The sequence below is a fragment of the Ixodes scapularis genome, unplaced genomic scaffold (genome assembly GCF_016920785.2).
Source record: "Ixodes scapularis isolate PalLabHiFi unplaced genomic scaffold, ASM1692078v2 PGA_scaffold4__175_contigs__length_147842914, whole genome shotgun sequence".
Taxonomy (NCBI): domain Eukaryota; kingdom Metazoa; phylum Arthropoda; class Arachnida; order Ixodida; family Ixodidae; genus Ixodes; species Ixodes scapularis.
Genome location: NW_024609879.1, coordinates 20646656 through 20663169, shown reverse-complemented (window position 1 = coordinate 20663169; position 16514 = coordinate 20646656). Strand labels below are relative to the sequence as shown.

The 16514-nt window shown below is 43.1% G+C and overlaps 1 protein-coding gene across 1 annotated transcript; it reads right to left on the bottom strand.

The window, feature by feature from the left end:
* Nucleotides 1-1716: 1716 nt before the first annotated feature.
* On the bottom strand, nt 1717-16169 carry LOC120846016 (gastrula zinc finger protein XlCGF49.1-like; the record flags this gene model as incomplete). The annotated part of the gene is made up of 2 exons (XM_040217614.2): nt 1717-4626; nt 16142-16169. Coding segments are annotated over 2 exons (648 nt in total), but the record flags the coding sequence as incomplete, so codon positions are not given.
* Between the last annotated feature and the right edge of the window lie 345 nt (nt 16170-16514).

The window sequence follows — 16514 nt, the reverse complement described above, 5'->3', positions numbered from 1 at the left end:
TGTGAAGATTTAAATTAAATCACAGTAAAAATGGTCCGAATTAATTCCCGATTTTCATTTTCCGCCCTGCTGAAAGGAAAACGCGCATGTTACATGATCCCTCCTTCTGTAATTAAACATTAGTTTGTCTCGCAAATGTGAATAGAAAGGGAGGGGGGTCACGTGCCAAACTGTTGATACTTGAACTTCAGCTTAACCCTTTGGTTCTTCCAGCTGTTTCCAACGTTGGTCCTTTTGGCAACAAACGATAGCTCAAATGAAATGCACGACAAAGAATGAATGCTTGCAATATTATTTTTGCTTCTTTGCGAGTTATTATATTATTCAAGTTGTCAGTAAAGCAATCCCTACTAAACCTTAGATCTCAATAAAAGAAAAATCCGAAGACACCTAAGCACTTTTTACAAGTTATGAATGCAAAAGCATGAATGTCGTTATTCTGGTTCGATTTACAGGTGTGGACGACCACATCTCACTACGGCTGAGGTTGCAGCCTACAGCCGAGCGCACGCTTTCATGAAGCGGCCGCAGGAAAAAAACCACCAGTCGCATAGTAGTGCTCTGAATATGGTATATGGACTCGTCTGAAAGATGTGTTTTGGCTAAGCTAGCTGCCTTCAACAGTAGCCATGGAGCAGTGGCAATCAGTTCATCAAACGTTTCATCAACACGCAATGTTTCATTGACAAATTGTGTCATCGACAGCTCAAATGATCTTTTTTTCTGTAATAAGCTGCACGAGACTGTAGCTGCAAAGTGGCGTGTACGGGTTGGTCAGGTGGGTTAACATTTTTGCAAAGAGCCGCCACACACTTTCGCCGAGGGGGGGTGGATTAACGTACACCCCAGTGATACATGCGTAACGAGATGTCCATACAGCATGCAATTCGAGTAACAAGTGTTAACGAAACAATAGCGTCGACGAATCGTGTGTCCATGAAACGTGTATCCATGAAAAGTTGTCAATGAAACGTAATTTCACGAAACGAGTTTCGACGAAATGATAGGGATTCGCCATGGAGGCCGGTTTTCCGCCTCCATGCACAAGTGTCACGAGAGAAGCCCACTTCAGAGCTAAGCGGACCACCACAAAATGCTGTGGTGGTCGCTTGTGACATTTTAATGTCCCAAATACAAACGTTATGTCGAATAAATGTGCCCAAATTCGGTAACTGCAAATGCTTTCTCATACATGAAATGAAAGGCACATAGGCCATCAATGTTTAGAAATTCAACTTAAAAAAAAAATCAGAATTTACATGTAAACTAAGACCACCGGCGTTTATTATCTCCAACCTATAGTACAATTTAATAAATATGAATATTAGAATGTTTGCATGTTTAAGTCATGCAAATATTAATTAAGTGTTCACAAACAACAAAATGAGAAATGTAGGAAGTTTTCTCCCGACGTGTATGAGCTCAAAGTTACATAGTAAACCACAAAGCGGTTTAGCATCAATCCAGGATATGATTGAAAATTGGTTTTCGCTTAAACAACCATCTCTTCCGTGAAACCTTATCTCGCTTGATTCGTTCACATAGCATAATTATAGATGAAAAATGTCTTATGCGAGTGAAACAATGTATTCCTAAACAATTCAGAGTTACAAAAGGCACCCTACTGTTCATATTACTCACATATCCGGACTAGCATTTACTTTTCAAAAGCCAAATGAAAAAACTTTTTTTTTTTGTAAACGAAAAACAAAGAAATTGGCATTCTCTTTTATTCGTGTACTTGTCAACAGATATTACATGGCAGCCTCTTTTATCATTTGTCAATATTTTGCAGGGGTACCTTGAAAATAAATATTTGGACAAACAGTTTGTTTTTATGAAGGGCTAGCCTACGAAACATTGCAAAGGACACTGCCAACAAAACACCGTGTTGGTGTACATGAAAAGTTTTGAGAACAGCACTGGATATAAATGAGTACATTCTACACATCTTTTCCACTGGTAATGACACTAAGGTCGTTGTTTTTATTGCACAACAAAAAATTCATAATCTTACACAGGCCCACAAAAGTGCTTGTATGTGAGGCCCAACAGCAGAAATACTAGTTATAATTCTTTTTTTATATTACAAATATCCACATAAAAAAGGAAAGCAAAAAAGAAAATATGCAGCTTTTCATACAGCCCGTACAACAATTCAGGTATCATAGTCGATACACCAAGCTCTCTTTTACAAGCTCCAAGTGACTGCAGTTGAAAAAGTTTGCCTGTTAACATTGGTAAATATTTCGGTAGAGCAAACCGTCCAATCTTTAATGCAAAAAAATTTATAATGACGATTTTTAAACTAGTTTCTAAATGACCCAATATCGCTCCATATGCTGCATTTCAAGTTGTCTCGTAAATCACAGGTGGAACCAAGGAGGGAGAAACAGAGAAGACAACCAACTGCTGGAGGACCATTTTAATAAATCATCCTGCTCTTCTACTAGTTCTTATACTTTTTTTCTTTTGTCTTTTGTTTTTCCTTCCTTCCTTTTTCAGCTGGTTTGCTTTTTTGAATAATTCAAGTACCTCGCACACTTTAAATCTCAAAGCCATTTCAGTTGAGTGTCAGCTGCAATCCAGATAGGTGGACACTGCTCGAAGGCACTTGGCCCGGCAATCGATGTGTGCGCTTCAGGATACATCATAAAAAATATAAAACATACCCAGATATTTTACTGACGACTCATACCCATTAAGTGAAGAGCATGTTGGTAACAATGACTGGCAACAGAAAGAATAAAACAAACTCCGGACGAGGGACAATGTTGTCCCTTGTCCGGAGTTTGTTTTATTACTTCTGTTGCCAGACCCATACTTTTGTGGAGAACTCTTGGTTTTTGCAGTTGGACACATGTAAAGGCCTGTTCACACTCTTGCAACCGAGTACGCCCGAGAGAGACGAGACTTGTTAAAACCTCTTAAAATTTCGAGAACACACTGGCACGCTGGCGCCATCTATGCGGTGACCCTGGCACTGCATTTCACAAGAGCGAAGGTTTTGCGGGATTTCCGAGGTCAAATGTGCGCAATACTTATAAGAAAGGCTCGTTTGTAACGTTGACAAAAGTTTTTCGAGCCAAGAAAGGATAATGCACAAGAGAAACAGAAAATATGCCGGACCGCCAAGTTTACACTCCTACCCAATAGATGGTGCCAGTGTGTCCTCTTCTTGTAAAAGGTTTTAAGGAACCCAGTTTTAAGAGGTCGCAAGAGTGTGAACGGGCCTTAAGGCTAATGGCACAATAAGTTTTAACAACTTGTGATTATGGAACCACAGTAATTGTTTTACTGATGTCAATAAACATATGCCTGTTTTTGAATGATGCCACTAGTCCATATCTGGAATGAAAATCTATGCACTGTTGCAAATTAAGAAACGCAAAATAAACTCCTCCTGCACAGACTCCCACTCTACCAAGCAAATGCCGGACAGGAAGTGAGAGAGGGAGACAAATCCACTCGCCCAACAACGCCTAGAACACAAGGCCATGATTCTGACATTCCAGAGTCACCAGCGAAGGCCAACGCCGAACAGATTGGAAACGAGTGGTGCGTCAGCGCTCGGCTTCGAGTCAAGTTTGAGACGAACATTGATGCAATCGTCATGTCCAATCAGTGATCAGCATTGGCCTTCGCTGATGATATCTCTATCTGCGCTACGGCATTATTGAGGTGATGTTGACTCACCTCCCTTCCATGTTTGCTCTGCTGAAGTGGAGGGCTTTACGGGAGGAGATCGTCCTGCTTTTTTAAACCTGCCACAAAGCATAGCATCAAATTCATCCTTCCTTACAAGAACCAAAGCAGTGTTGTCAGTGTGCTGAAATACCTGGCGACAAGAAAGTGCGGCTTACTGATTTGATTAATACAAATTCAATAATTTATATATGAGCAATATCTGGTCAATGGAATTAAATTCAATTGTCCTTTACCTGCATTTATTTTCTTAAATTCAATTGACCACAGAATCAGAAAAGCCACATGTGATGAGTATCCATCACATGTGGCGCCTTTTCCGATGCTCAGTTAAATATCGGTTCAGCGAGAATGCCTTTCCACAGCTTTCGCACCTGTACGACTGCTCTCCCGTGTGGGTCCTCTCGTGAAGCTTCAAGCTGTGCTTCAATTTGTATGTTTTCCCGCACGTGGTGCACTTGAATGGCCTTTCACCCGTGTGTATCTTTTCGTGAGCCAACAGGTGGGTGCTCTGAGCAAACGCCTGCTGGCAAAACTGGCATCTATACGGCCTCTCCCCCGTGTGGATCCTCATGTGACGCACCAAGCGGCGCCGTTCCGAAAACTGCCGGTGACAGATCTGGCACCGGAACGGTTTTTCACCCGTGTGCACTCTTTTATGGCAGTCCAGCTGACCCTTCCGTGCAAACGTTTTGTGACAGATTAGGCAGCTGTAGGGTTTCTCCTTTGTGTGCATTCTTTCGTGAATGGTGATGCAACCTTTTTGCCGCGCAGTGTAAGGACAAAAGCGGCACTGGTATTTGTCCCTTTGTCGCGCTTGCCTCGCCCATGGCCGCCTTGTCCACCAGTCTTGGAAGGAGAGTTGACTCTCGCTGTCCTGATGGTTCAAGCTTTCCCTCTCATCGTAGAAGCCTACAAAGTCTGTTGGGAAGATACATCATTTTTTAGTGGTATTGCAACACGCAGAACAAAAGCTGCACCGAGCTGAAAGGGGGAAGACAAGAGAAAGGGTAGCACTGCTCACCCACAATAAATAAACAAATCTGTGACCTGCACATTTATAAGACTACCTCAAGAACACCAGAGCCAAAGGAAACCTATATGCATAAACAAGCACACCATCACACAATGTTTAGAATGTATTCCTAAAAAAAAGTAATATATGCTTAGTTTTTGATGGAGGTAATGCACATTACATATTCCTATCAGTCAGTAGATGGATATACAAGAGAGGCATGAGGTGCACATCCCTCAAAAGTATAAACAGGATGTGGAAACAACACATGCATGACATTATTCAGTGCCTCTATCCAATCGGTTTTCTCGCAAAAAGAGCTCGTTCTTGTCCTTTCATTCGAAGCTCTTCCGCTTGACACTGTCTTGAGTAGACCTGTTGGGAAGACGCATGAAATCGGGTCAAGAGAGTGACATTGCCCTCAGTTTAGAGTAGCTGCCTTGATTTCAATGTGCAACCCCAGAAAACAGCCTACCTTAGATATTGACAGTAAAAGTCCAATTATTGAGATGCTAACACGCGAGTTGTTAAAGTAAATCGTATGAATAACAATAACTTTATTCGGAATTCCTCAGCCCCAAAAGAATAAGTGCTGGGCATTAGTTAGCATATGAAACATCATAGTGTCATAATGCATATTGTATTTTTAGAATGAAATGTTTTATTGCAGTGATTCAGCAGGAAAATAGACACAGGCATTTTTTTCAGCTTAGTACAAAATCTTGCATTTTGTTTTACATTGGTATATGAGCTCGTGTAGTAAACAACTGCATATTGTAAATTTGAGTAAAGCACTCCCATAATGCCCATGGATGGACAATGAAGAATCTCTCTGTTACCTTTCCCCTTATAGTGGCTCAATGCAGCTTCCAAGCACGGCACATTATACGAGAGTAGACCCAAGAGATACCGAAATTCATTTTTACAAAATCAAGTATTTATTTTTACACATTCATTTTTCAAAGTACTATCTGCTTGATGCAAACACCTGCCAAGAATGACGAAAATAATCCCTGGAGAAGGGGAACAAGAGAGACAAAGGACAAACACAAATCTCCAAGCACAGCTAGGTCATTCTTGTCCAGCTCGCCTGCACTTTTGCATTTAATTGCATTATAATCACTTGTCAAGAATTTCTCATAATCGTCAACCTTTAAACTCGTCAATGTTGATGACTTTCAGTGCTTCTGCCGTTTCTTGCTTTACCTCTTTCCACAATGGCAAACTGTTTCCCTTTAAGAACCTTCTCATCCAGAAAAACAAAAAAGTCACGCGTGGCAAATTTGGGTAAATAGGGATGGTGGGGTACAGTGGTCATACCGTTTTGGTCAGAAACTGCTGTTATCTCGTGTAGGCAAAATGACAAATCGAGTTCTGGCAAACAGGAGACTGGTTCAGTTCAGTTTATTGTACCTCAAAGGCATTTCAGAAGAAATGCATTACATGAGGGGGGATCAAATGACATATACAGATGGCAAATGAGTGACGACAAGGTAAATAATAGGAAAACGCAAAGAAAACAAAAAACTACAAACTAATAAGACAGATATCAGAACATAACATGTAGAAAAAGTAATTAACAGATTAACATGTTAAGGATCAACGCTTTTCGGGTGTGCCTTGCATAGTTCACGGAACGTCTTTGGGTTAGATTCACGTACTATGGATTTAGGAAGGGAATTCCAGTTCGTTTACCATAAGGCGCCTGCCCACACCGCAAGGGTTTAGCAATTTTCAACCAAAATGGCATGAACCCCATACCTCACCCTCCCTATTCACCTGACCTTGTCCCAAGTGACTTTTATTTGTTTCTCCAAATCACAAAAGTTCTGAAAGTGAAATGGTTTGCCAATGTGGAAGATGTGCAACAAAAATAAGAAACACTGAAAAACATAAAAATTGATGAGTTTAGAGGCTGTTTAGAGCATTGAAAGAAATGCCTCGACAAGTGTATTGCATTAGGCAGAGAGAACTTTGAAGGTGACTAAAATTTGAATCTGTAAAAATAAATTCCGGTTTCTTTTGGGTCCCTCTGTATACCTAACGAGCTTTATCATAGCATAACTCATTCCAAGGGCCAGTATCCTATGCCACCAGTTTATAAAACATAACAGTAAAAACAGATATGGTTTTAAACAAAAATTATTTAAGGTAAGACAATCTCTGAGCCAGCTTTGGCTCACCTTAGAAGTCTTTTACCTTACATGAGCTTACTGGCACTAGTGGGACCCAAGTAGTTGCATACAATGCCATTGACCAAGAAACCTCTTTGTTGCAATGTAATTTCAAGAATAAAAGTGAGCGTTTTCTCTCAATCTCTTCGAGAAATTTGAAGACGTAATTTGGAGGTTGGAGCATTGGCATAGTCCCCCAGTGATAATTGAATGCGGTTCATAGACTGGACATGAGCATTGCATGGACACTTGATTTGGGCTCACAATAATCAATAGCTTGACAACCATTCAGGTATTGGCTTGTGTCCAGTTGCTGCAATGACGACAATAGCCAAATCTTAACAATGTCTGAAACTCTGTTCCTGTCCTGTGCATTTCCAACTCCAGCACGTGGATATGATAAACAATGGTGGAATATAATCGGCTCCAGATCACATGGCCGCTTGTTCTGGCTGCGAGCTGCGGAAAAAAACACTGTGCTCGTTTTTCTTCCATTTTTTTTGTTTTTGTTTTGTAACTACTATAAAACAAGCGAAAAGAACTAATGTGTGTGTTTATAGACCGACACGCGGAGCGACTGTTTGCCAACACGGCCGGAAGGCCGCGCATGCGCAGTAGCTATGTGGGCCAAAGCGGACTGGCTCTTTGTGTTTTCGCCATTGCGTTGTGTGCTGTGCGCTCGTTTTTAACGTTGTAGGGACACTTCTAGCTTTATTTGTGTGTCGTATTTCCTGACAACGTATGTTGTATGCTATGCCCGACTATTTGAGCTCGCTGCCCGAGCCTGAACGGCAACGGTATCGAAACAAACTGTGCGTGGACGGCATTGCCTTCGAGGATCCGTACGCCGTAAACAAGGCCTGCTAGACTTCCGACGTGAAGTTGCTGCCACCGAATCGACGGCTCACGGTGTTGTTTATTTAGTTTTCGCCAAGCCAGTTCACGGCCGGCACGGTGCAGGCGTACAAGTCTCTCGAGGCCTACGATTGCTTTGAGTCGGTTTCCGTACTGCCGGCGGGATCAGCATACTGTGGGTCAACGGAAGTGTATTCAATAATTGATTAAATACACACAGCGTCTTGAAGTCAAGGTATGATATTTTTCCTACCCTCACGACCACAAGGCAGGACAAGCGGTAACGCTTTGTCCATTCTGCAGTCTTGGCGTTAACACCTTACAAGTAACGGCGTTACCAGGAACGCATTACTTTTTTCATTAAAGTAGTAACCTACTCGTTACTGTTTCGAAACAGTAGCGGGTAACATACTTACGTTACTCGTTACTACTTCCCAAGTCTTAAAGGAATTACACTTTAATTTTTTTGTGTTTTTAGGCGTCAACCCATGTTTTTCTTTGCGTTTTTTCTCGTGAGTATTTAGGTGAAACCGTAAAAGTAGATAAAGTAATTATGTTCAATTTCTGCATGAACATAATATTTCTTGATATATGAGCTTATGCTTATCTGTATCATCAAAGCCTTAAAACATATTAAATCATAATTTAAAAAGTAACGCAGAAGCAATGTGTGTTACTATTTACTGGTAGCGGTAACGCGTTCCTTTTATTTTTAGGTAAGGTAGCTCGGTAACGCATACCTTTTATTTGCAAGTAATGAGTAACGTATTTCGTTACTTTTTTTCGGTAATGCCTACAACACTGCCGTTCTGTCGCCGATCCCCTTTTGCTGGGTAGCACGGCGGGTGGAGCGAAAAGCGCTTGGCCGGTGCTTTGTGCACGAACACAGTGGGAACAAAATCCGGGTGGTCTTGATCAGGCGACGGTTTCCCTGCACATAAGCAAGCCTCAGGACGGAAATTGAAATGGAAGCCACACTTGCCTTCAAGAAAGTGCTGCTGCACAAACGGTCGTTCGCCCAAGGCGACCATTCTTTTCGACCACGGATATTTTCTATATATGCCTTTCAGAGTCTGCCGGGAACTTGTGGAAACTCACTCCGCTACTTTTCTTGTACATTTCGGTGCAATTAACGGCAAAACAGCTTCGTGGCATGCTGAAATGCTACGACGCCCATGCGAAACGTGCGCCCTTTTGCACACACCAGCCGGCTCCGGCGCGATCGCAGCGCCACCGCAGCTCCGCGACGTCAAGCCCGCATGTCGGTCTATAGGTAGAATTTTGTGTTTTCTGAGTTTATTTTTCGTGAAATTTGGAGGTTGTCTTTCAGAGTTTGTTTTTGATTAGAAATGCAGGGTTTATCAGTGTTTATTTTTGATAGAACCCCGATTCTCCAAAATTCTGACTTTAATTTTACTTTGTTCTTTTTTTTTTTTTTTTCAAAGTAAAAATAAAAATGTCTGGACAAAAATAAACACATAATTCACAAACTATCATTAGTATCCAAAGATATTTTTGCAGCTGCATGTGACATTGACACCATTGCTATTGGCACTACTAACTGTCCCACGACAAATCTTGAAAATATGTGTTATTCAATAAATATTGGTACTTTGAAAGAGACAAACCCCTGGGTGCATAAAACCTTCAGCTTCCCTTCCCATCTTATGAAATGTACAGGTTCACATCATTCACTGTTATAAAAACACAACTCGTAGCTCCTCCCTCTAAAAAGCATGAATAGTATGGTTCAAACTGGAAAGCGGAACAGTGGTTTTTGTCGCTGCCCATAAGTGTTGGCCCAGTGTTCTGAACGAACATCAACAAGATAAACGGGATACTACCTGTTGTCAATAATCCAAATAATAAAAAAAAAAAAAAAAAAAAAAAAAAAAAACTGAATTGGTTTTTTTAAGGGCCCACTGACACTCTGACAAACCTTATTTGTAAAATTCAGTCTTCCGTTTTTTTATTTTGCCATCGTAACCTTGAAATTCTGAGTTTGTTTTAATAAATATGGATAGCTGAAAAGTTTACTGGCGAGTGTTTTTGAAGTTTATAGGATTTATTCGAAAACAGAGAACCCTACTTAGAGGTCATAAGCATCAGGGACTTTGTTTTAAGTGATATTTATGGGAGGGCCAAAATCATGGCACTGCCCCTTTAAATGGGACAGATGCAATGGGGATTGGGAATAAGGAATGCACATTGCAAGTACTCACAACTGATTTTGAGGGATCACATGAGTGCACGCGAGTGCACACTGCAACATAATAGACACAACATAGAATTTCTCTCAAAACTGCCCACAAGGGATACAACACAAATGAGTGCCGACTTGCAATTTACATTGATTCATAAACACTAGTTACTGAGGCAGTGCATATTTATGTTGGGTTTGTTCATAAAACTTCCCATTCCATGCGAACTATAGGCTTTCTACGTTAAATTCGTGTGAACATGTCCATCATTTCACTTGCTATCTAGTAATATCAAGTTTGCTTGTCATCTAATGATGCAATGGCATGAAGTTAGAGGCGTGCAAATAGTGATATTGTGGAGGTGTTTTAGCTCTAGAATAAGCAAACAGAGTTACTAATAGTTTTCGAGATCACAGAAAGGTAGATAGCAAAACACGAGCTCCATCTCTGCCAAACATGCGCTGCCACGAGCGTGCCACTTTGTCGCCACAATATTTAAACTTGAATCAAATTTAATAGAATAGTGCTGAATAGTGGCCACAAGTTGAATGATGAATTGAATACGAATACTAAAACTTGTATTTGCAAGATTGTTAAAAAAAGTTGTATGGGTTAGAAATCTTACGCATTTATTCTCCTGCAGGGCACGTGGAACGAAGGAAGGCAAGCCCAAATAAAAATGGTGATAATATCCCCACTTAACAACAAAGCTGAATGATGTGGCCCCCAGTCCACCCATGCACATATGGATATGCAGCGTGCTGGATGAATCAGTGGATATGGCTGAGCAGTTTGAATCGAGCTATGCCTCGAGACACCTAGCCCCACACTGGTAACTCGCTCAATGCCGCATGGAAAGAGGAGTTAGCACAAGAGGTCGGTTCAATTATCGCATACTATTTGTATTTTAATAATAATTTCTACTATAAACGTTACAACCGAGAATATGTTTATGGTGCACAAAGCTAAAATGGTGTTGTTTACGGGTTTCTGGAGAGCGCATCCTAAAAGCTGGGAGCATGGCTGCTTCCTTCGAGGAACACAAGAAACGACTCCTCTCTGTCAGAATGGTTTGTTTGTCAAGGCTTTGGAATGCAGGCTTGATTTAGATCCAACAGATGCCTGTGAAGACTATTTCACCATATGAACAGTGTTCCTGGATAAACCATAATTTTTTAAGCAACACTCATATTCAATGAATTGAATTACTTAAAAGCTAGAACAGTAGGAAATCAAAGATTGAATAGAGTTATTCGAACAATCATTATTCGATTTGAATATGAATATTCGCACACCCCTACACGCACGACTTGTAATTACGCTGCCGCACCTCTGCCGGGATCATTGAATATAGAATGATATATGGAGTTCCCAGAGTGACACTACAAATGGGAGGCAAACCAAAAATAACAGACTGCAAGTAAAACAGCAAGACGAACGTTAAGTCCAATTATGAACAGTCACCATCTGGCCCACTATTTAAGCATCATTGCGGTAACACTTCCACTGAAAGATGGGTTAAGCACCCTGCACTTTCTAGCAAAGACAGGCAGACATAGAGAAGAGCGACGAGTCTATTGCACAACCACTTCCTCGACATGGTGACAGTAAAAGACAGAACCAGCCAGCTCGAGTTCTGCAGACAGAATCAGATGTGCAGACTTGGCCAAGATATATGACGCCATCCCATTTGCTTTAGTAAGGACACAGCAGAAAGAATTTTTGCACAGAAGAGCCGACTCGACCACCAAAGGGGGCATCGTCTCAAGGCCCAAAATTTGTCATTTACCGCATCTTTTTTCGAGACGCTGGACCCACTACAAATACCCATGTCCGCCACCTAGTAACGGCTGTGGCATATTTTGGACGTGGACTCACGGCGCACCTTAGACACGGAAGCATTTGGAGGGCGCATTAGTTTTGGGGTTGGGCTAAATGGAAGCGATCCCCCAAACATGGACATTATAGTTTTTTTGTTTCATTTTGTGTAGAGGGTCTATGCAGGTAGAAATTGAGGGAGGAGGAGATGAGAGCTTCAGGGGGCGTCGAATGCCGCGCTCTGGTTGGAATGATCGGTGGGTAGACACAAAGCTAGCTGCCCTTGTCTCTATTCATCGGCATCCGAACACGTTCAAATGCCGATGCCCACTGATCGTTCCAAGCAGAGCCCGGTGCTTCAATGTACCCTCTGCTTTTACCTCTCCCTCAGCTTCTACCCAGATGGAAAGGAAGATGGCCCTACAAGGCTTACTAAAATAGACATAGATAAGCAAGAAAAAGTTCAGAGGCGGGCAGTTAGATTTACACACCTGCCCTAAATTTATAAAAAAAACTCACCTGTGCCAAACGATATTCCTTCAGCTGGATTGGGTATTTGCACCCTTGTCATCGGCATCACTAACTGTTCCACAACAAAACTGGCAACAAGTGTGTAGAACCTTTAGCTGCCCCTTCCCCCCTGTGATGATAGCTTTCCTTGACATAAAAGCACTATGCCCCACGTTCCTTTAGGAAGTTCAAACTCAAAACTTGAACCGTGGCTTTTGTCGTGACCCGGAATCACAATGACCAGTTGTCCCGAAGAAAACTTGACAAGATAAACGGTGAACCTTCTTTTGTCAATACTGCGGATATGAAAGGAAACTGGAGAGGCCTCTCCTCAGGACCATTGACCCTGTGTTCTGGCCAAGCTTATTTATAAAATACCGTTTCTTTCACCATCGAAATTCAGATTTTTTCGGATAGATCCGAATCTACAAAAATTTTTAGCGGCGAGTCTTTTTCAGAATTTATTGAATTTATCCGAAAACATGGAACACTACTTAGAGCATAAACCAGTGTTGCCGTACCTCAAAGGCAGAGACCGACCTCACAATGTCTGAACACGAACGTCCAATTGTTCTATTTCTGGGTGAAAAATAAAATGAATTGCCATCATCTCGCTTGCCATGAACCTGCTTCTTGCAGCGTCATGTTACCCTTGCACATGGTATATCAATAACACACAGCCTAGTGCTGCATCGTCCACATGCCATGCACAAATGAAAAAAAAAATACTTGAGAGAGCTTGCTTGACACAGTGCTCAACACTGGCCACACACTTTTAGTGTCTGCGTTGGACAGACTTCAAGAGACGTGCCGCTGGTTAGCGTACAAAGTTTCTGCACGAGACTGTGGAGGCGTCTGAACAAGGGGGGCAGGAAGGGCTATAACCCCCAAAAATATTAAAACATTTAATTAACAATACGAGGCGTAAGGCAGAAATTCACAAGAGAGCGACAGAAAAGTGTAAGAAGAAACCACACAATATGTTGGGCATGTTTGTTTTGCCGCGACAACTTTAAGTTGTTCAAGAGCTTGTGAACTTCCATTTCTTGTTGTACATTGCGGGACGTCGGTGTTTTTCGCTAAGTAAGTAAAATCGGCACGGAATGAAACCCGAACGCCGGAACACGTGGCCGTTGATACAGGCTGCTCCACCTAGAGGGCCCGAGAACTAATGAAAATGCGCCGGGGTGCGAGGGTGCGGGTCCTACGAAGGTGAGCTCGACCCTCGCGCGTCGCGTCTGGGAGTTCCGCGTTTTGCCGGTGGCGCGCTGTAAGCGCCGTCACATCCGATACAAAAAGCACTGTCACTCGCTTTGTGTATTGAATTCCCAGCGATATCTCTTCAGAGCTGTCACTCATTATCGCTTTGTGTATCGCAAGGGCGAAATGAAAGGTGAAACATTTCGTGCACGGAAGACCCGTAGTGCTTGATGACGTGTCACCGGAACATCTTGCCACGCGAGGTTTCTGAGAAATAGTGAAACGTCATAAACGTGAAATAAAATTAGTTTGTTCGCATGACCATACTCTTTATGAAAAAAAAATACTACAACAGCCTGACGCGGATGCCTCGGTTTTTATGAGCAATGCGCATGCTTTCGTGCGAAGTTATCAGTCGATTCTTAAAAAGCGAGGAATTGCTTGTTGACACTTTCTTCGGTAACCACCGATATGCCAGGCGTATCAATTCCGGAGCGGAATAAATTCACCACCCTGTCTGGGCAGGACCTATCGCAAAGAGCTATAGCCAGGTTAAGCGGCCGCCCAGTGTCGAATGGGCGACATGGGGAGACAGTGTGGCGACACGAAAACACCCCGAGTGACGGCGCTTACAGCGCGCTACCGGCGAAACGCGTAAGTCCCAGACGCGCCGCGCGAAGGTCGAGCACATTTTAGCAGGACCCGCACCCTCAAACCCCGGGCGCATTTTCATTAGTTCTCAGGGGCCCACCAGGTGGAGCAGCCTGTCTCGATGGCCACGCGTTCCGGCGTTCGGGTTTCATTCCGTGCCGATTGTACAGATAATAAAGGTAGAAAAACAATAAGTGCAGACCTTGAAAGTGATGTTTTCCTGCTTCTTTGTGTATACTGAAGCATCGCCAGCGACATGGGCCCACAAATGGAACTTCCGATGTCCGCCTCGCCGTTCCGCTGATAACGACGGCCACTGTTGATGCTTGAACGTGCAACCGTACAGCCCAATGCTCACACAGCCAAGCAGAATGACGCTAGGTTGACACTGTTTGGTACAAGAGCCTCCTTGACAGCACTAGCGAGATGGCAATAGACCCTTTCCGAAATCCAGTCTGGCCACTTTGATCACTATCATCTGTGGAACGGCATCTGTGCCGTTCCACAGATTGTTTATCAGTCACTAGAAGGCCAATGGCGGCCTTCTAGTGACTGATAAACAACCTCCTTGCTGATAAAGGAAGACGTTGAAGATGCTCCAAAGCGGATGATGAGAGGCCTGTACGTTCGGGAGGCTCGTACGACGTGACGTATGAATGGAACACAAGAGCTACGTAAGTGTTCATTTCTAATAACTCAGATTCGGTCAATCTGTGCAGCACACAATCGGCTTTAAAGCCCTTTGGTGTATAGAATGTTCTCGAGGCATCGGTGTGGGTTGTAGCTTTGTTCCGACTGCAGGTTCTTGGTCACCATCGAACTGAAAGTGATGGAGAAAGAACTCACATTGAACAATTCTTTGCGTGCCGTTGACTTGCGAAAGTGACGGTGCCGATACCATTTCATTTCCGCCATTGATTAGGCAAAACATAAACTGCTATACGAACCACCAGATGGCACTGAATTTAGGAAAGGGTCTATTTGGTAAGGCAGCATGGCGAACGGCCATTCCTGAACGCAATTTTGGCGACGAAGGTGCGAGCTATGTATACTCATAATTGGCCATAAATACAAAGTAGTACAGAGAAAGTAGGCATACTATTCGCTCTTTCCCGAGTGCGCGAACAGCCTTCAAACGTGTCCGGTCCCGAACTAAACGACGGGTTAATTCACTCTAATGGTAAAATCTGCCGAGTAAAAAAATGAGGAATTATACACGAACCGGAAGTGTGTCGGGGCCACCCGCTAGAAGGCGCCATCAAGTTTGTTGCTAAACAAAAAAGGGGCAAATAGTCGCTGACAAAGTGAGAAGGGTTTGGAGGGAGTTGTACCGCCTCCAGCGCGAGTTTCTCTGCCTTCGACGACGCAATTTGGCATTTGGACTGGAACGCGTGCGGGGGTACGGGCCTTCTCGCCGTTCTTGCTATGTCAGTGACTATAATTTAGGCTGCAATATGCAAAAAGGATGCTGGATTTCCCTAAGGGACGGCTGTTAAACGGTCGGTTGTAGTAGCGTCAGAGGGCATTTGAATGCTGGGTAGGTGCGCCGTCGGTCAACGCTCTATTGCGAAAGATAAAAAAAAGAAAACAATTAAAAACGACGCGATCGATCGACAGACTTGAGTAGCCTCTGACAACGGAGCTCAAGCGGAAAACACACCACTATGTCACTGACCCGAGACTGGGGCACGGCGAAATGGAATTTAAAGCGGTAGAGAAAAAGAAAATAGAAGGACAGCCTACGTTTAGAAATGTTGTCTGTCCCACTTTTTTTTACTCCCGTTTTCTGCCACCTTGAATTTTCGTTTCCGTGCTCTAGTTTCAGGTTAATTGTCGTGGTAAACTTCCACCAGCTTGCCTCCGCACTAACCGTGCTGTACTTCAAACGAAACACACGTCGGTTGTGGCCCGCGTCCGAAGGCCCCGCGCTCAAGCTTGCTGGGAGAGCCCAGACAAAATGTAAGCTCGCCCCGAGAAAGCTTGCCTGCTGTCCAACTCACCTGCGTACTCACCAGTTGTGTGACTTTGAGCTGCTTTGCTTTAACAAACCGAGAGCATAGAGAGCTGCGCGGCTGACTTGCTGAAAGCTTTGGAATCGCTACAGCGTACGAAAAATTAATTGGCCGCTAGCCAGCCAACTGGATCGGATTGGATTTCCGCCTTGCTACTCTTGTTAACCCAGTGGACGTTATTTCAAAATCAATCGTACTCATCTGCGCTTCCTAATAAGGTCGTTTAGTTGGTCGACTAATATTCTATGAATAGCTTATACAGTGTGCTGACAATAAAATACAAAAGGCTGCTTTGTCAAAATCACTTTGTAGTTTCGGTTTCGGAATAACGTCAGCGCCCAAACCGGAATCGCCCTGAAACCAGCACAGTGCA